This window comes from Pezoporus wallicus, unplaced genomic scaffold (assembly GCF_028554395.1).
Source record: "Pezoporus wallicus isolate ANWC-B61680 ecotype Strahan unplaced genomic scaffold, APGP_CSIRO_Pwel_v1 contig_8110, whole genome shotgun sequence".
Classification (NCBI taxonomy): Eukaryota; Metazoa; Chordata; class Aves; order Psittaciformes; family Psittacidae; genus Pezoporus; species Pezoporus wallicus.
Genome location: NW_026641787.1, coordinates 314,680 through 335,216, shown reverse-complemented (window position 1 = coordinate 335,216; position 20,537 = coordinate 314,680). Strand labels below are relative to the sequence as shown.

The following is a 20,537-nucleotide window of genomic DNA, read 5'->3' as shown; positions in this document are numbered from 1 at the left end:
GGATGTTTCATATATCAGAGAAAAACAAGGCACAACCTCCGCTCCTGAAATAAACCAAATCCGTTTTTTTCTCATCAGTGAAGCAGTCTCTGAAATTCCTTGTTTGAAGAGCAACAGAAAACAGTAAGGAGATTTGAGATGAATTTTACTCAGATGTGGCATGTTTTCTAATCCAGATGGGAAAACATTTGTTTTAAAGGGTCAGTGAAAAACAACTCCTCCCTCCCTACACATCCAGCAACATGATAGAGATCTGCGGTTTTGCTTTTTTTAATCTAGATTTGATCATCTTCAAATAAATGATACTGCTGCCAAGAACCTTCATAAATGACCCTTCGTAATATAATTGTGTGGTCTAGAAACAGAGTAACCTCATGGCAAAGGAAGAGAGCAGAAATGCTTCAATAGAAATCCTGTCCACAAGACACCAGAAAAAGGAGCCTGATGACAAAGAGTTCTCTCCTGGGCTTGAACCTGTAAACCACAGCTAAGCATTTCACCAGCCTGTGCACAGGGCTGGGCAAGCCGGAGGTGCTGCTATAGGAAGAGGTGGAAGTTTTAAACTGAAATCAGAACTGATAGAGCTGCGTGATTGAATTTGGTCTTGCAAGCCCTGCCCTGGAGTTTAGCTTCTGTCTTCACCGTGCTGTCACAAGCAGCAAATCCATCCAGCTTTTTCTGTGGTAACTGATAAAGCCCCTGTGTCTTGCTACGTTAGAGTTGAGAAAAGTCTTTCAGGCTTACCAGCTGGCTTCCCTACTAGACAGTGTGTGCTGGGTGTTTCTCTACTTTCATTTAAACATTCCTAAGGAGCCAGCTCCTGAGGGTGTGAGAGATTGCTCCCAGACCTGCTGTGAAGTAGTTCCTTTGTGCAGTTTTCAGTGTATATCTCGAACCAGGTTGAGGATGTCCAACGCTATCTCTGCCTTGCAGAAAATGTGATTATGTATGTTCAATTGGTCTAATAAATCGACTGTAGCGAATTTGCACTCTGCTTTTGACTGCTGCTGTGTAGTCTTGTCATACGTGTATTATTGGGTTACACTGGCAAGAATGAAGCAGTTGCCATCTTCTGTTCTTCGCTGTATCCTTTCCTGAAGGTTCCTGCCCTTCCCTCCAGCAAGAAGGGCTGTAGCAGGGTAAGTATCTGCCCCTGTGCCGCTGCAGTTTGCAGGTCTATGCACAGAGATACATGAATTGGTGGAGAGCTCCACTGATTGATGGAGTAATGAGCTATTCCTGCCCAGGTACAAATATAGGACCCTTCTTGGAAGCCATTGGGTGGTAAGCACTGGAGTTATATTTCTTCAGGCTGAGCCATCATCCTATGCTATTTTAGCTGTAGAATAGGGATTAGGCAGACTGGCTTTATTGGCATGGTTTGGAATGGATTAAAACTTACAATTGGGTTAAGCAGGTTCTGTGTTAATAAAACCTTTCCATCACACTACCACATGCTCTAAAGCACATTAGAAAGCGGCTGCATTACGAAGAGCTTGGGGAATTCAGATTTGTTTTCCTGCAGCTGTTTTTCTGTCCTGTCAGGGTCAGGAACATAATATGCCATCAGCCTCATTCTACTGGGGCTGGAAAGGACCACCTCTGTTTCTAAAAGATAGGTTCTCCAGTGCAGTACTGTTTTTTTTTTTTTCCTTTATTTGAACCCTTTCACAGCTAGAAGGGAAGCAGAAACATTGCTAGAAAGTAGGAGGCTCCTTCCTGTGAAAGTGTGATTCTTTCTCTCCCTGGTTCAGGTACAGAACTGGCTGGCTTCCATGTGTTTCATGGGTTCCTGCTCTCCTTTGCCCTCATTGCTTTATCCCAGTCTAATGTTGCGTCTCATCAGCCTGCTCATGGAACTGTCAGTGGGGACAGTGCTCAGGGATGAGAAATGACAAGCAAAACCTGATCTAGAGTAGTTGCAGTGACTGGGTGAAAAGAGAATTATATCTTTCACTGCTCCACCCATCAGGTAGACAAGCATCCACATGCATGTCCACATTGCTCCCTCTATGTATTATGCAACATATTAAATATGGATCCACAAATTTATGTGCTATTGAGATTAGAGGTGTGGTGGCCAAGACGTGATGGAGTCTGGAAAGGGGAGCTGGGAATGGTTGTCTGTCCCCACCTCAGATTTTCAAGGTGGTCTCTGTGTTTGGAGGAGTAAGTTTGCTGTCTCTGCTATGGGCTTGAGAGGTGGTTGGTGTACTTAGAACCTTGGCTGTGCAGCTTGTGGAGGTTTGCTGGCTTCAGTGGCTTTGTTTTAGACCTTGATGGGGGGTAGTTATGAGGGAAGGTACTACAGGATCACATTGGTTCTTTCTGATCTCTTATTGCTCAGTTTCTGTTAAATTAGGGTTAATTGGAAAAAGTAGGGGAGTTCTTAAACATGGGAGGAAAAAGCCTTCTCAAGAAAAAGATTAAGTTTCCAAATAGGTATAACTAGCTTAAAATAGAGGACTTTGACCATTTAAAAGAAACGTGAGCATCAAATGTGTCATCAAAAAGCCTGGGTATGTCAAGTGGAGGAATAAACACTAGACAAACTGTCAAAATACCTTCCCAAGGAAATTGGGGTGACTGACCTATGTATGTGACCAATACCCTTGTATGTGTTACACATGCACAGGCATACTTCCTTCGAAAAGCTGTCGTGCAGCAGCCTGTAACAGGGCCAATGTGAAGTCTATCATTTCTTTTCTATACACCTTCAAACAAAACCCTGAAAGGCAGCATCCAGAAAGCTGAAAGGAGGAGTGTGAGAGAAGTGTGACTGCTAATGGGGGAGGAAAGGATCAGGCGTGTGAGTGCGGGGAGGCTTCACAGGAATGGTCTTACAGCACGGAGAGATAGACAGGACCAGTAAGGAGCTTTGTACATGGTAGTGCAGCCTGGCGTGACGGTTGTCACTTGAAAATTTATGGCTCTGTGAGGCTGAAAAGTATATTTGAAGGGTCGCTAGAACTAATTACCTGGAGAAACTAAGCTAGACTGAAAAAGAAGTTATAATAGGGGTCACGACACACAAAACACTGGTGCAAATGTGTGATTTTCTTCCATACCTTACTCCCCACTCTTAGTGGCAGGTGTGTGGGAGGGGTGCAGAGCAAGGGTAAGAGAGAAATGCCTTATCAGCCCAGCACAGCATGCAGGGATTTGAGTGTGTGGCTCGTTCCAGACCTGGCACACTCTGGCTGCCCCGGCCCCCCGCCCCTGCCTGGCAAGGGTCTATTACCCCATGGCGCCATAGGACCTCGGCCACCTTGCTGTTGGCTGGTAATGTCTCATCCTCCCAGCTGGTGGAGGGGCTGGGAGCAGAGCTGCCTTTAGGGACAGGGTGTTCTTTCTGGGAAAGTGACGGGAGCTCTTTTCCGCCCATTTTTGCAGATTACTGTGGGTCCTCAGCGGCTGACTCTTCCAGGCATGCCAAGTCGGTCTTTACTATCCTGACCTGCGAGCTGGCTTTTCTTTTCCTTTGCTCACTGTCATAAATAATGTGAAAGCCCTTTAAATGTGGTGAAGCTAAGCAGGTGCTCAAAGCGTGCTGTGGAGATGCAGATGCCTCCTCCTTCAGCCTTCTGCTGTAGGAATGGCAACTTCTTTTCCATAAAACCCCTTTTGCAGAGGGGTTTTTATCCTCCTCTGAAGAGGTGCTATGGCAAGGGCATCTCTTCTTTTCCTCCCTGGTAAGTGGTGACTGCAGCTACCTAAGGGAAAATGGTTTGGTCCCTTACCTGACTCGGACCAAAATAGACATCCTTTCTGTACGGCACAATGTCCCGTGGGAATAGACATGTGATACAACACACATCCTGACACCAAAATGGGCGGATGCTTGAGGCATAGGTCACATTAATGATTTCTCACCCCTCAGGCTCTCTCTCACTTCTGACTCCAGGAAAACTGGTTCTTTCATGCTTTTTTATCAGATTTCCTCTCAAGTCCTGTTGTTGCTGAGTTGCCACAAGTAAGCTGAAGTGGGGTAGGCCAAGGGCTGTGGTCTATTTCTGCTTGGAGAAGCACATGTGGTTAGCAGAGTATTAGACATGCAGTGAAATGAAAGGACGTTTTCCCTCCAACTGCTGACTTTCCCCTCCAGAGCTCCTATAGCTCGGTAGCACCTCGCTGATGGTGATGATGAAGATGCACTTGGTACTGTCAGTTTGCATATGCATTGCTTTCCCAGCCAGGTGGCAGGGAAAAGGTAGGTTTGAGAGATGTCAGCTTGTGCAGGCGCACAAGCAGCTTCTGTCTGGGGTGTGATACTTGCTACATTGGCTGCATAAACTGATTGGATGTGATGTCCAAACAGGTTATGGGGAGAGGAGATAATTCTGCTGCCTGCCATGCAGACAGCTGGATGTATGATGGCCGTGAGACCTGTAAGATAATTTCCCTACTGGATACAAGGGCATCAAATCCCACAAGGTATATGACTCATATTAAAGGCAGCTGTGGATGAGCCTGTGGTCATGGTACAGCATTGTGTCAGCGATATAAGAATCTTGAAATATAAGGATGGATTATTAGTAAGAAAGCCTAAAGCTGAAGTTTCTGTGATAGTCTTTTCTAGTATGCTGCTGGCTCCATGTCTGGTTGTATCTGGACAGAAAAAAAAATGATTCTCAGATAGAAGAAAAGATTGTGTAAAGATGTGAGCTTTAAGCCACTGCTACTTCTCTTTGGAAAGGGATACACTGCGTGTAAGGGATAGGAGAACAAATTTGCAGAAGGTGGTGGGTCTGCCAGCTGCAGGTATTCTGAGTACCTCTGTTCTGCTCACCAACATTTTATACTAGTTATGATCCAGCTAAACAATCAACTTTATTCCATCTTTATGGTAAAGTCACTTTATCACTGTAAGCAAAAGGCTAGCAGGCTGCTGGAAATAAGGTAGCTAAGTGGGCAGTATTTAAACAGTGTATGTACTGTGGAGAGGGGAGAGGAATCTGAGGGTAGCTGGCTAGTGGAGAAGCCAATGAAACCAATGGGACAATGGAAATGCAAGTGATCCTTTGGTGCTTGGTAATTAACATGATAGAAGATGAATGGCTGTGAGAAGTGATCTGAAAAGTAATTACTGTGAAAAGTAATCCAATAAAGGAGCAGCTCCTGCAGAATCACACAGAATTGGGGGTGGTTGTTACAGTAGGCTTACAGGAAAGACCTGACAGAAAGAAAGGGAAACACTTGGCAAGGCTGGAAAAGATGGGGCAATGAGCTAGGCTGTAACTGGTATGTCCAAAATGAAATTAAATTAATGCACATCCATAGTTTTTGACTGGAAACTGTACAGGGAAAAATAAGTTAGGCTGTAAATAATGCGAAGAAGCATATATTTCTAGAGGCTGTCAAAAACTACAGAATAAATAGTGTGAAGCTGAATCTATATGAAAGCAAATAGGTCACAGGAATATGAATACAGTAACAGCAATGTACGACTAGTCCTACATCTGAAGAGAGGTGATGAATACAACAGGCAGAAAGACATCAAAGAGGTAGCAGAACTATGCTTACTGACAAGGGAGGCTTTAGCTAGCTTTGCTATTAGCAATTTGTTTTGTAGGAACTGCCTTTTTTTGGAGCTGGTCGTTCTGTAGTCAAATGTGTTGATAATTTGTGCTTACATAGTGCATTTTTGTCAAAGGAATCTGGAGTGTCCTTGAAAGGTAGTAAATTCTTTGACAGACTGGAAAAAAGAAGGATGCATGGGTATTAGACTGGACTTAGTGTAACACTAACATAACCATGGGCTGAATTTTATCTTCAGATCCCAATGTAGGTATTGGTGGAAGACGGAGGTAGACAGCAAGACAGCATAGTTCCTCTGGCTCCTGCCTGTCTGCACTGCACAGCTGAACAGCCAGGGACCTGTCTGAATGGGTGCAGGGAGCCCTACGCTTAGGGTAATCTATATGTAGTACATTACTCACCTCTATAAAGTGGAACTTGAACACTTTTTCCGTTGTCCTTGGGAAAGATTTATGGAAGAACCATTGTCCCTGTGAATATTGTCCTCATCAAATGCAGTTATATTTGAGGTAGAGAATGACCTTAGGTCAAAGACACTGGAGAGTAAATTGGGAGACTCTTGCTCAGTTCCCAGCTGTGCCCCCATGTCTCCTATCAGCCCTTGGGTAAATCTGCTCATTTCTCTGTGCTCTGGCTTCTTGTGTGCAAAGCAGAGATCGTAATGCCTTGTTAGCCTGTCCTTTTCGGTTAGATGAAAAACCCTTTGGAGCAGGCAGCATGTTTTTTACCACATGTTTATGTAACGTTTTGCATAATTTGAATTTGATCTTGGCTAGTGTCATCTAGGACATGCGGAGATACCTCATGAATAATACTAGTAATATTTTAATATTGATAATGCTTAGCACATTCGTAGGGTTTCACACCCCACCCACCCCCCCAAACCAGCACTCAATACTGTTGGCATTGTGGTGATGAAGCGTGAGTCATGTTGGCTCCTTTCCCTGGCATGGTGCTATCTGTCAGCTAGCCAGAAAGTTGAGGGGTTTAGTGAGTAGGTAGTGGATGTCAGGAACACCTGAATTCAAATGCAGCCCCAGCAGTGACTTATGTTGTGATCTCCGGGTCATGTTGGTTTGTTTTTTTTTCTAAAGGGAACTCTGATCTTTGGCCATCTGACTTGAGGTGGTGGCAGACAGGTGCTTGGAGCTTCACATGACAAGTATTGCAGAGTCCTGAAAACCAGGCTCTAAGAGGCTCATGCATTGGAGAACCTATATCAGAGGCCACTTTGGGAAAAACTTGCTCCTCTCCTGCTTGGCTTTTTTATCTGTAACAAAGGGGAAGTGTCTGTGTACCTTAAAAAGTAATTGTGGAAATTAGTAAAAGTTTATGTAATGCTTTGAAAGAAGCGCTAGGTAGTTTAAATAATTTAATTTTCACTGAGTGCTTTTTGTTGCAGGATGTAAGAGGAGGGAAGGAAGAGAAAGAGATGTACAGAGAGAGTACTGGTACATCTGCTCATCCACCACAGGGTCCCTTCTCAGATGAAAAGCTTAAATAATGAGCATCTCTCCCACCCCTCATAGGTACCTCTGTCACATATACATGTCAGGAGCTTTCTTTTCAGGAGGCTATCCATACCTCATTTGTGTCCTTGAGGAGGTCTGAGCAGCTGCTGTGAGCATGCGTGCTGCCTGGAGCTCCCTGCCTCCAGTTATCTGCTGAGAGATTGGCTCAGTTGTTTGCAATCAGTTCTTCCTCCAGGCCACTGGTGCCAGTTCTTCCAGCACATCCTCCGGGAACTAAAAGCACCAGCTACAAACCTTCACAAATTTCAAAAACAGTGAGGGAAAAATGTGCTTTCAAAGGAAGAGGGGGTTGGCATCTTGAAACTGGAAATTTTATCTATCTAATTATGCCCAGTAATGAAACAAACAACAGGAGCTCGTACCCAGCTCCTTTTGTTATTGCCCTGCATTTTGCTTAGACTGTATGCAGTTTCTTCTGAGTGGCCTTACTAAGCACTCCCTATACTTGTGAATTAATCTTTATTTACTTTGCTGCAGAGCTTTGTCACTGCATGACTTTCTTTTCTGTACTGAAGCCCTCATCAGAAAAGCCTGCTAAGCTAAGCATCAGCACATGATATAGTGATTCTGTATCCACTGAAAGCATCACCTATCTGGGAGAAGGAAGAAAGGCAAAGGGGCTTCATCCTGCATTTCTGCCTGTCTAATTCAGGACTGCTGCTGGAGGCAAAGTCCTGTTTAAGATTAGTTAACCTTGGAAACTGGCTGGCTGGAGCAGCAAGGTGCTCACTTTCACAACCTTCACCAAGTGATGTGCTCGGGTACAGGGTACTGCCCTGGTACCTGCAGAGACCGGAGCGGAGTCCCTGAGCATAATGACATGTACACCTTTGAGACAGTCCATAATCCAGCCTTTATACTTTCACTGTCACCTTCACATTCACACAAGGTAAGGTGGTCTTTTACCAAAGATGCCCTGCACTCCCTTCAGGCATAAATGAGTTCTGCATCCCTGTGAGTTCAGCTTGGACTCATGTGACCTCTGCCAGAGATAGGTGGGAAGTTGCAAGAAGTGAAAAAAGTGGTGTGTAACACCTGAAAACTAGGGTGGATTAGAAAGACATGTGATGAACAGACCAGTGCAAGAATAAAAGAGCAGAACGGGAAGACAGTGTTTGGTGGACTTTAGACCTTTAGTGCTAGTGAGGTTTTTTCCAACCTCTTTTCCTCTCCAGGGAAATGGCTTCTTATTCAAAGACAAATATTTCCACCATCCCTTTTTATTTGCTATAAAGTAATAAGGGGAAAAAAAGCCCCAGCCCTCAAAACCTACATCTGCCCATTCCAAGCCTGGGCAGTGACAGGCAGGTGCATAAAAGTCCCTGTTTCAGAAGGTTCCTTGAAACATCCTCTTTGTGCCCCACAGGACTTCCTAAGGCTCACCAAACCTGAAACCTATAATAAGAAGACAAAGCCCACACCTGTAAAGCACCAGAGAGTGAGATGAGAAGACCTCCCTTTACTGGGAAGGTGAAAGTTGTGCTGGAAATGGAAGGAGTCAATAATGCTTTAGACTGCTTGGCTTTCCCCCCTTCACGTGTGCCCTCCTTTCACCTGTTTGTGTTTGTGAGCTACCAGATAAGCTCTTGTCTGTAGGCTTGAGGGGGCACAGTGTGATCTCACCAATATCAATGGGAGACATAGATCTGTATGCTATGAAAGGTCCCAAAATGTTCTTCTGCATTCTTAAGGGCCCTCACATCTTCCAAAACCTGTCCCTTTGTCCCTGGTTCCTGAAAAAAACCTTCACATTTAATCCCCTCTTCATGCTGTTTCATTCCAAACATTTAAGCATTTCTTCCCACTAGACTAGGGGAAGAACTCTGGAAAGCAAAAGGAGACCAAGGCAGAAGAAAATACAAACCAAACCAGAAAAAATTAGGAACATTAGGGGGGAAAAAAAGCAATGCCTTCCATTTTGAAAATTCTACTGCTTTCTCTGCCCTCCCAAATCCATGCATACTCACTACTTCTTTTCATTGCCCTTTCTTAAAGTTGAGTCATTAGTGTTATAGCCAATACAGTGCTATAATCATTTGGTGGATATATTTAGTGGACCCACCCAAGCTAAGGACCCCATTGAGACCCATTGTGACAGGAAGGCCAAAAAAGGGACTACAGTATTGCCAAACATGGTGGGGCTGTAACATCAGTTTGACAGGTGCTGGGTAATAGCTGCACAGCTTTGGCTGGTGTTTCAGGGCAGTGAAACACAGAAGTAAAGGGGAGGATTTGGAGAGATTTTGATTATCCTTGCAAAGCACTTAAATGCATTTATTTATTTATGCTTTGAAGGACATTTTCACCAAGTAGGCTTGACCAAATCCAGATTAAATAAAGTAAAAAGTCAACAAACCTCTCGCCCCAAGTCCACACACACCCCCATTTGTGGCTCAGAGACTGGTTTGAGAATGGTGACTCCACCAGCCTCTCTGGCCAGTTTTCTCACTTGCTGTGGTCATGCATCGTGGGGACCCTGCATCAGAACATTCAGCTGCCCCATTCAAATTCAGGTGTTGTTACTCTGGAGCTTATTGCTAATTCAAATCACTCCTGGATTGCAAATGCTTTCCTGCCTTGGCCTGCCAAGTTTCAGGTCTTCCGCAGAGCAGACGTCCAACCAAGTGCAAAACCAGAGTAACTCTGCTTTGCCACTGATGTCAGCAGGGAGTTGCCACCACAAATATCAGTAAGCATTAAGAGCTTTACACTTTGGATCCCATTTTGTGGTTCAGAAAATTTCCTCTGGTCGTTCTTCCCTGGTTTCTGTTATTCCTACAGCTCCAACTCCAGGAGGAAGTGGCTGCTGAACCTGCCACTTTGAATAGGAGATTTTTGGAGCAGAATTCTTTTAACTGTCATATAGCATAATAAAGTTCCAAGCTGCAGTCCTACCACCTCATGCTGTGACCTTGTTGAAGCTCCTACTGTGAAGCCAGGTCAGGTTTGGATGGCGATCTCCTGGGCAGAGCCAGAATGCTGCAGGAGGCACCATTTGGGAGTCAGCAGGAGGGGCGATTCCTCAAGTCAGTCCTGAACTGATCCCACAGCATGGTGGAGTAGTGCTTTGCTGGCAAGTAAGACATGCGGCTGCAGTCACAACCATCTGAGGGTATTAAAAAGCTCTTTCTCCAGGAACAGTCATTACCTCTAATACCCTCTTCAAGTTTAAATTTGGGTAATTACTTTTTTTGAGGCCTGAAAAAGATTCTTGGGTGTTTTTTTCCTAGATACTGTATTTTTTCTCATGCTTTCTATAGTAAACAGCTCTGTAGGAATGATACACACTGTTAAACAGATGCTCTGTTGTACCCTGAAAGCTAGATGCAATTTGGAGGTGGGTCATTATTAGCAGAAAAGCTCTGGGGCCCAGCTGCTGCAGACAGGAGGTAATCGTTAATAGTAGGGCTGTATAGCAGCATTGATGAAGATGCATGGCATTTGTAAGATATTTGAATAATTTGCCGTAAGATCTGCACACCTTGTCTGAGGAAAACACTGTGTTGCTTTAGGAGACCAGTGTATATCCGTCCAGGTGGTGCGGCAGCCAGCCAGAATTCTTGGCATCACTTGCACTGCCTTGAGGACCAATAGGCTCTCCTGTGGTTGCTGTGGTAAAGAAGCCTTGACTTCTCTCTGCAGCCTCCCGTCTTATTAGGGGCCCTCTGTGGCCTGTTGTGGCCTTACACTAGCTCAGAGCTCTCTCTTTGGCTTCCTATTTTTGGAATATCTGAAAACTTGTCACATTGCTTTAATATATCTGTCTATTTGTTTTTCAGATTCCTTCTTAGCCTCAATCTCCATCGTACATTTTTCCTGCTAGAGGTTAAATTTCTTTCTATTAGCTTTGGTTTTGTTGGACTTGAGAGCTTAATGGATGCAATTATAAGGTCTGAATAAATAATTATGGAACAAGTTTTAGAAATGAGAGATTTACTTAATTTTGTTCCTGTAATGAAAAACCCCCACCAACTTTCCAGAAGCTATCTTCAATGCTCACCTAACTCTACAGGGGGATATGATTTGGTGCATGAGATACAACTGACTTAGTTTTTGTTAGTCTCAAAGCTAAATCTGAATTTAACCTATGCAGCCCAAAAGCCTGTGTTCTGGTACAGGATCTGCTTCCTGAGCAGTCCTGGGAAGTTAGACTGATCAGAGAAGCTGACCTATGGTGCTTTGTTGTGTTGGTGTCCATCTGATTTAATACAAATACAATTGAGTCTTCTTCTTTTCTAATGAATCTGTTCTTGTTGTGAAGTCCCTTCCAAAGGACATAAAGTATTGCTAAGCATTTAAAATCTCTCTACTGCCTCCCTCTTCTCTGTGGATTCCTGTCCTGCCTCCCAGTAACACCATCACGAGTCATGTAAGACTTCCCTAGTGTCTCTTGAGATCAACGTAACAGTCCTGCTGTGTTTGGCAGTACTGCAGTTCTTCCCTTGGCATCAGTACTGTACAAGACTTGAAGACCTTAGCGATGTGTATGTCACCTGTCTGAAGTTCAGCTCCTCTTCTGTGAGAAGAGTATATAAATGGTGATGTGATGAAAGCAAACAAGTACAAGATGTTACATGGCATGGGAGCACCTAGAGTATGTTGACCTTGAGGGCTTTCAGAAAGGCTTTATAAATTATTCTCTGTGGCTTGACTGCCATGAAATCCCAGTACTGCAGTGCTGGGTATTGACATTTAATTTCTAATTGATTTGGAAGTAAAAAAACCCCAATCAAACAACAGAGTTCCAAGTGAAGTCAAAAAACCCACAACCTTTTTTCTCTAATGTGGAAACGCTTCTTTGCACAAAAAAAGACAGAGAAGAAATGTTTCAGCCTTTCCAAAACAGGATTTTTAAAGCTTTTTGTTCTGAGAAATGTTTTGATTGTTTTGATCTATTTGAACACAAACACATTTTGAGACTTATTTTCCTTTGAGTGAATGTCGGGTGTTGCATTCAGCTTTTTCTAGTGGGTTAGCTTAGCAGACCGAGGCTGAAGAGAAAGAAACCCTGTTGGTTGTCTCAGCTGGTTTTGTAGAAAAAGACCATGAAAATCCTGCGTATCACTGAAGAAGGAAAATGGAGTTGAGAAGAAAAAAGTGTAGAGGGGGCAGAGGGTAATGAAACTCACCTGTGAGGGCATCTGCAAAAGCCAACAGCAATGAGGGAGAAAAACTAAGCACTTCTTTCCCTGGAGCTTCTTGTTTCTCTGACCTTCACAACACAAATTTCTCCATTAGAATAAAATACCAACTGTCCTGCTTGCGGTTACAGCGTCCTACTGGCTTCTTGCAGGAGGGTCACAAAGCAGAGGAGGAAAGGAAGGAACACAGCAGTGTCCTTAGCTTATTTCCCTCCTTGGAAAAGACAATGCAATCACCACAAACTGGAATCACAGGGTGCAGCCATTTGGCTGGTGGGAAGCATGGTGGGGTGAGAGGTGAGTGGAGAGACGTGCAAAGGAATGATCATGTGCACATGATGTCTCAGCTGCAGGGTGCCCTCAGATACGCCTGTCTGGCACTGCACTAGAGATGGGAGCTCACAAAGAGTTGTGTGCACCAGTGGCTGGTGTTTGAGATGCATTGCACAGGGCTCCATCTTCCCAGTTCAGTCACTGAATGGCTCTACCACAGCAGGTTCCTCCCTTTTGCTGCCATGACCAGCCACACCAGAGGGCTGCCTTTTTCCCCATGCTGTAAGTGCTTTGCAGACAAGGTATTTCTATTGCTGGTTAAACAGGTTTGAGGTACCCAAGATCTGAAGTGGCGCAACGTATACCCTAGGAATGGTTTGGAGATAGCAATAGGGAGATAGACTGAGGGACTGTCAAAAGCTGATATATTTTATGTGCAGCTAGGAGTGCCAGCCACTGGGGAGCATTTTCGGCCTGGTGTACTCTTACTTTTCAGCTGATGATAAAGAAGGAAGAGGAGACAGGACCCCAAAATATTGCTTTCTCTGTTGTCAGTGAGAAAAAGCAGAGATTGAGGCTGATCCCAAGAACGTTAAGTGGTGCTTCTGCTATTTGTCATTCAGGAATGTAACCCAAAAGCTTTGCCTGTATCTCATCACCCTTATATGGGTATATCCCATCATAACATCATCTCTCATTATGTATAGTCACATTCTAAGCACTCCTGCAATACATTCCAGCTCCCAGAAACACCTGTAGACGTCCTTACCTATCTTGTAACTTGTGGCTTTCAGCACTGACTATGCCAGATGGTTTGAGGTGGATGAAGATTCTTCCTTAGTGTGTGCTGGTGATACGCATTCCCCTTGAGTCTCTCCCCATTCCAGACTTGCCCTGTCCATTGGAAAACATGATGGAGGGTCAGTGGATACATGGCGGCTGCCTCCAGCCAGCAGCTGGCTGGGCCCTGCTTGGGGCGTGGAGAGGCAAGGATGGCACCCGTCAGCAAAGTGTTGCTGCCACGGGCAGGCACTAGCTGCAGCACCAGTACAAGGAAATGTGTTTTAGGTAAAATATAATTAACCTAGATACAGATCTTGATGCCACACGGCAGTGCTGAAGCCAAGAGCTTAACAGGACTTTTACAAGAAGGAGACAATTATGTGGATAATGAAGATAGCTGATGGTTAAAAGAGTCAGGAAACCTCTCTCCTTTGCTGTTTCTTTTGTCTTTTTTTTTTTTTTTTTTTCAAATGAGTGCCATGTCCACTTTATCTGTAATGGTTTGAATCAACTGTGAACTGTCACTACCCCGGGAAAAAAGCTACTTTGATGGACAAGTCATTACATAGTGAATTGCTGCATCTTGAAGTATCTGCTTGTCCAGGAGGGGCAAGCTGACCACGGGCAGAAATGTCTGGGTTTCGTTTTAGTTTCCAAAACCTGTTAGAGGCCCTAGACCTCACTGGGAAAGGTATTGATAGTGGGGCCATGGGAAGGGAGAGCAGCAGTGAGGGAGGGCTGGCGTTGGGGGAGAGAGCATGTGCACGGGTTTGCTTGTAATTAGGAGATTTAAACTTTGAAAGAAGTTAATTAATAATGAAACTTGTGACTGAATGATGCAGATTGTGAGGACTGGCTTTGTCAGCAGCTGCAATTAATTACAGGCTCAGGCACAGGGAAAAGGAGGGGGTGAAGGATGTGGGGAGGGGGAGGCATCACCAGAGGGAAGATGATAAACCTGGCTGCAGGCTGTTGCTGTGGTGACAGGAGGCAGTTGCTGTGGTTGACAGCAGTGACACGCTGAAGGCAGCAGGTACTTCTAATTACCCCTTCCACCGACCCAGGCAGGCAGCAACCCCTCCTGACTCAGGGCAGGAGATGCTCCAGATTTCTCCTTGCTCTTTCTTCCTCTCTGCTGCAGGTTTGATGTGCCTTTTCAGGGTCCCCACCTGCTCTGAAAAGAAAACCCTGAGGTGGCAGATTTTCCTAATGTCACTTTAATAGCCCAGGAGCAGCCAGCAATTCAGTAGCATCCTCAGAAAGCCTGGACAATGCTGGCAAACTTTCAGAGAGCTGGTATCCAAATGGAAGGGGAGAAGAAATCGAGTGCAGCCAGCCACAGCCTTTTGAGCAAGAAGATGAGGGCCTTGCACGTCTGGACTCAGCTGCAGCATTTTTGGGAGCACTTGCTGTGGCTGCCCAGGTCTTAGGCTTTGGGGTCTTGCCAGCAGCTCAAAGGTACCCTGCCATGATCTGTGTGGCCTAGGTGGAGGGGAAGTGTGCTGCAAGGCAAGAGGAGCAAAGGGAGCATGGGAGCATCCTGACCACTGACAAATTGCTTCTTCCTAAGCATGCACGCAAAAGTGTTGATCTGTATAAAATAAACTTCTGACTTTGAGTCCCTGTTGTGGTTTCATTCCCTTTGCTTGAATTCCCCAAGTTTGGCTGCACTAGATCTACATCACTGCTTTGCAATGCAAATGCTGGAAAGATATCACAGATACATGCCCACTTTTAGAGCTCAAATATTGTAAATGAGTTCTTGGATAAGTGTGTATGGGTTCTTGACACTCCTTCAGGAGGAGAAGGATGGTGAAGAGGAGGCAGGTAGAGGGTGTGGAGAGCACAGAGAAGGTCACACAAAATACACCATTTTTATTCTTTTCTGTAATGTATAAATGACGTGGCACTTGATGAAATTAAAAGGCAACAAATTAAAAATAAATAGGAGGAAACAATTTTTAATGTAAAGTATAATTAGCCAGTATAGCTCAGGGCTGCCAACTATTTATGAAACAGATATTTTAGTAAGATTATCAACAAAGGATTCAAATGAATAAGCAAAATATCTGCAGGAATACTAGTATAGCTGAGAAAACAATTATAAGGGTTATCAATCCTTCTGCTTTAGGGCATAAATAGATCACCAGCTGGAGTCAGAAATGCAATTTCCCCCTATGGTTACCAAATAACTTAATTAGGCATATTGTGGAGTTTTATTCAGCATAAGCCACTGCTGGAAGCAGAATAACAGATAAGATGGACCATCAACCTGTTCCAATATGGCAACTCTATCTCCAAGCTCCTCTCAGAAGGGGGAAGAGGAAGACTTCTAGCTTTGTGTTATTGGGAAGGGGGTCCCAGAAGGGCACTAATCACTAGGCTCACACAGAGATCTGGCTGTCCATTTTGGTTTAGATCCATAGATTCTAGAGAACTCTGCTACATTTGAGTATGGGCCACCACGAAAAGTCTCTTCCATGTATTTGGGAGATTCAGTAAACCAACGAGGGAACGAACTCAGCAAGCCAACAGGAGAGGAGTGAGGGTGTGTTTAATTATGGCAATGACTTGGCTTTTATGAATACCTTAGACCTTTGTGCTACCTCTGCTTTCTCCTTTTGAAAAGAGTTTTGGCTTAATGAAGGAGTGCAGTAATAAGGAACTGAGAGGAGGAAAACATAAGAATGTAAAAAGTCAGCCTGCCAGAAGTTATTTACCTTAATCTTCCTATTTTGTCACCCCAAGCCTAGCGCAAGCTTATCTCAGCCATGATGCTTTCACAGAAGTTTTCCTTGACTCTTTTCCACCTGGTTTGAATGTGTCAGCATGATGGTGATTTTGTTAAACTGCGTTACCCTGGGGATGTACCAGCCGTGTGAGGATATGGACTGCCTTTCTGACAGGTGCAAAATCTTGCAGGTAAGCAGACTTCCTTCTTCTTGTGGTGGGGCTTCAGTCCAAGTCACAAAATTTCACACGTTTTCCTTTGTTGTGTGAGCAGCACTTTCCCAGACAGGCTGGCAAGAACGTCCCTGGCAGTAAGCTATCCTGTTGTAAAATAGTAAGAACTTGCTCTGAGGAGGGAAATGCTAACAAATGAAGTCTACTTGCGACCATGCAATACAGAACAGTTGCTGGCTTCCTGATCCTATGCATAAGCAGGGGTTTCTTAATGTAGACAGCTGTAAGATACATAGCTCAGAGGTAAGCCAGGGATAAATAATTAAGGTTATGGCATCCAGGCAGGAGACAATAGCAGCTCCTAATGCATTCACTACTCTGTTGAGTAGCAAGGGTATCGCTGAGTCTACAGGTAATGTGACATTTGGAATGCCGAAAGGGAGAAGAAACAAAAGGTATACTAAAAAGAGCCATGGGTACATCCAACCTATGAATGCACTAGCTGCGGTTGCTGCTATCTCAGAGAGAAGGTGACAGCAAAGGCTGTCAGTGATAGTGTTGCTGAGGCGGTGATGTTCAGATATCCGAAGCCTCCGTGATTGTTACGTGCTGTCTAAGCTGTGTGTGAAGCTGCACTATGTCCTCAGCGGGGTGATAAGGAATCCCTCCTGGGAGCCCTTGGAAGGATAGTGTCTCCCTGGCCGTGTTTGGATCTGCTGGTTCTGAGCCAATGCCTCCTTTCAAGTTCGTGTAAGGAGTTTCTGAGTCTACATCAATTGCTTTACCCATGGGGAAAAAAACCCTAAACTATAATAACCCCTTGCTTACTTGAGCAGCAGTAAGCTACGATACCAGGACTGCATATCAGAAGCATTTCCAGCCCTGCTCTAACTAATTTTCAGAAGTACTGAAATTTGTATTTCTCTCTTATTTTGCATTTTAAAGTCTAAGGCTGAGAATGCTTATCAAATGTGCTCTTGGGTTGCTGTTTGGCAGGTGTTTGATGATTTCATCTTCATTTTCTTTGCCATGGAAATGGTCTTAAAGATGGTGGCCCTGGGGATCTTTGGCAAGAAGTGTTACCTTGGAGATACCTGGAACCGCCTGGATTTCTTCATCGTCATGGCTGGGTAGGTTGATATTTTCTGGGTCTATTTGTTCTGTGTTTGCTGGATTCTTGCATGGAAAAGAAACGTTTCTGAGGGAGAAGTCTCCACTTTGGTGCTACTTCAGTACATCTGTGGGGCATAGCAGTCTATGGAAGAAACAGTAGACAAGGTAGCTTAGCTCCCCAGCTGATGTGCAGCCATCTCACACAACTTCTGTAGAAGGTGTTAGTTTGTACCAGCTGAAAGTGCTTTTAAAATGTCTGGGTGGAAGAGCTTTAACCTTTACCAGAACAAATCTCGCTTCTCTGTTTCCAGCAGCAGTGTTTCAAAAGTAGGAATGTCATTTTTGTTACTCTGGGCTTTTTGTCTCTCACTGGCCTTACCCACGGTACTATTGGGACAAGTTGACATTTGAGTGTTTTTTACAACAAAGTTGCTATGGTGAAGCTCTGATTTCCCCTCTTCATGTAGGAAGTGGAAAGCCTACCAGGGTTTGCCTATTGAATCATATTAAAATGTCCATCACTGGTAGTGGTGGGCGCTTTTTCTGAATTTGTCCGTTTTCCATTAGATTGCTTTGTGGTATAGTAAAAAAAAAAAAAAAAAAAAAAAAAAAAGGAGGAAAAAAAAACAGAAATAAATATGCAGTGTTGCTGTTCTCAAAGGAAAGAGGTAAACAGGTGAATGTCTTTTCAGTGAGAACCCCCCACTTTCCTCTTCCTCCTGACAAGGAATTACCCACATTTGCTGTCACGGAAGTGCATGTATTACTGACTGAGCCAGCAATGAGTTCAAGCTCACTTTGCAGGGTTTTCCCCTGCAGCGTGGAGCAGCACTGTCTTTATATTTGCTTTTGATACAGTTCTTCTACAGCATTCCCTTTGGAGGGGTGTGTAATTGTTTGCTTCTGGGAGGCGCAGAGATTTTCAAACTCAGCTCAGTTTTAAATTTTGAAGGCAGATTCTTAGCCAGCTTGCGCATGAAAGGAGGACAGGCAGATGAAAGCTGTTGATTTTCCTGCATTAACACAACATGTGTGAGATGGGAAGACCTTTTTCATGGCTAAGCCTGCTGTGATTAGCATTTGATACAAAACGGTCTGGTGTGGAGACTGTGAGTTAAAGCACTTGACATGCAGTAGTGAGGAAAATCAGATCATTGTACTCTCTAGCCTGAGCTCCTGGTGGTACATTTGCTGGTGACATGATGCAGGGAAAACAAGATCCTACCAAAGCAGCCTTTGAAGAGGAAAGAGAAGAACAAGTGTGTTTGAAAGGGGGTTCTTGTAGCCCATGGTGTTCCACTATATGGAGGAGGTGCTGCAGTATGCTGGGAGGAAGGTGCTGTTGGCACAGGAGTGCTGGTGTATGGGATAAAAATCTTGGGAACTTGGGTTTTCACACTGTCCAGTGTCCCTACAAGCCTGGTATGTGAGGGATGCTGTCTGGAGATATGAAGAAATCAGTGGAGCAATGCTGAATGAAAGAGGGTGGGCTCAAGTGCTTGCTCCATGCAGAAAACAAGTAAAATCCATGCTACCTAGATGAGGAGGGAGTAAACCCCATTTACATGTTTCCCTCTCTTGCTGTTGCTAGCAGAAATTTGAGAAGAGAGTGTCTTTTGTGCATCTGATAGCAGTGCTAGGAAAAAAGCTCATATCTGAACTCCTTTCAATGCCAAGGAGAATTATTATCAACTCCTTAGGTATAAACTAATCAGTGTGGAGGATTTTTCATTTCAGGTCCAAGACTGAAAGAAATTTGTTTCCTGATTTCTATACAGTTGTCTTCATGAGGTGTCAGGCTGAAATGATAGTAATCTCATTAGAATATCTGATCTCAAAAGACTTCTGCTAAAGAAAGATTTTTCCATTTAGCTACATAGAACTAATGACTATATAATGTATCTCAAGTTATAAAAGCTTGTGGTTATTAGTTCATTATTCTTTGAAATTCATTAGAATTGTCTGCGCTGTTTAAATCAAATCCAAGGCTCAAATTTGTCCTTACATACAGACTATAGGCTTTTATTTAGCCTCAGATTTAAGGTCCAAGGTTTATCCTGGTTGGTCCCACACCTGGATCATGGCTTCAGCTTTCTTTGGATCCAGATGCTGTCTTAGCCTTCTGAATAAGAGAAGACATCCTGCAATAAGTCTTGCATGTTTTCTTCATGGCAGCGACTTAGATCCTGATCAGAGGCTAATCAGTTTTCTCTAATAGACTTCTCTTCATGGTCCTGGACTCTCATTGCCAGGTCATAAATTTGGCTCTCAAGAAAACATTCATGATGTTGAGAAGTAATGTACCACCTAGAAGATGTACAGCTTCTCTCAGTCTCAGGAACAAGGACTGTACTTCCCAGACCTTTCTCTTCCCTTCTCCCTTTCCAAATAAACACCAGTGAGGCAGCAAAGGTTGGAAGAATAAGCTGTAGAGCAGAAAAACAAAGTGAAGGCAAAAGACTGTTCTGTTGGGTGTTCCTGGGCAGCTGAGATAGCTCCATCTGCTGCATGATGGCATGTTTTATCAAAGAGCATAATGACTATTTGTTGCTATTGCCCCAAACGGTGTTTTGGTTACATAAACCATGCATTCAGGCATTCATTCTCCTCACTTCCTTGGAAAGCCAGAAGCTATAGTTTTAGTTAGCTGAATTCCCTCGTGTGTCCCTGCCCTGCTTGCCCCTGCTCCCCACGCAACCCATCAGCTCAAGGAGGAAGACTCCATTGTCACTAAAAATACTCAGTTTCCATGGCAGTAGGAGCTGACATCACCAGAACTTTCTCCCCTCTCGCACACTCCCTCCCCCAACCACCTTCAACACGTTTTTTCAGACATGAGTAGAAAAAAACCCCAAACAAGTCCTAACTCAATGCTCTCCTTCATTGCTCCCCGTGGAGCTCCTAAAACCAACAGAGGTAATTTGGGTTGAAGAATACTGATGCCCTTGTGTGCACAGACAACCAGGGCTGCAGATTCAGCCTGCTGATGCTCCAGGTCCCAACTGCTCACTGGTAACAGGAGATTGCAGGTTCCCAGACACTTGAAGCAGACTATGCTCCTCACCAGCTGTCCTGGTGGGAGTCCCTTTGTTTGTGGTTAGGTCTTGCCTGTCGTCATGTTTCCCAAAGTGATGGGTGCATTTGGAGAGCTTGATTCAGAGGGCAGCTTCCTAAAGTTGAGAGCCTACTATGTTTTGAAAGTTGAGATAATGCAAACACTAATCATATTGGAAATGTCAGTCAGTGTCTGTAT

At 44.2% G+C, this 20,537-nt stretch overlaps 1 protein-coding gene across 3 annotated transcripts in view; it reads left to right on the top strand.

Moving 5' to 3' along the window:
* Nucleotides 1-20,537, top strand: part of CACNA1I (calcium voltage-gated channel subunit alpha1 I) — a 149,669-nt gene that overhangs the window by 47,415 nt on the left and 81,717 nt on the right. For 2 of the 3 annotated variants that reach the window (XM_057425354.1, XM_057425353.1), the window contains exons 2-3: nucleotides 16,016-16,189; nucleotides 17,168-17,301. In XM_057425354.1, coding sequence (XP_057281337.1) covers nucleotides 16,097-16,189; nucleotides 17,168-17,301 — 227 coding nt within the window. In that variant the 5' untranslated portion in view covers nucleotides 16,016-16,096. Of the gene's footprint in view, nucleotides 1-15,829; nucleotides 16,190-17,167; nucleotides 17,302-20,537 lie in introns of those variants that run through there. The other variant, XM_057425351.1, reaches the window with a different exon arrangement.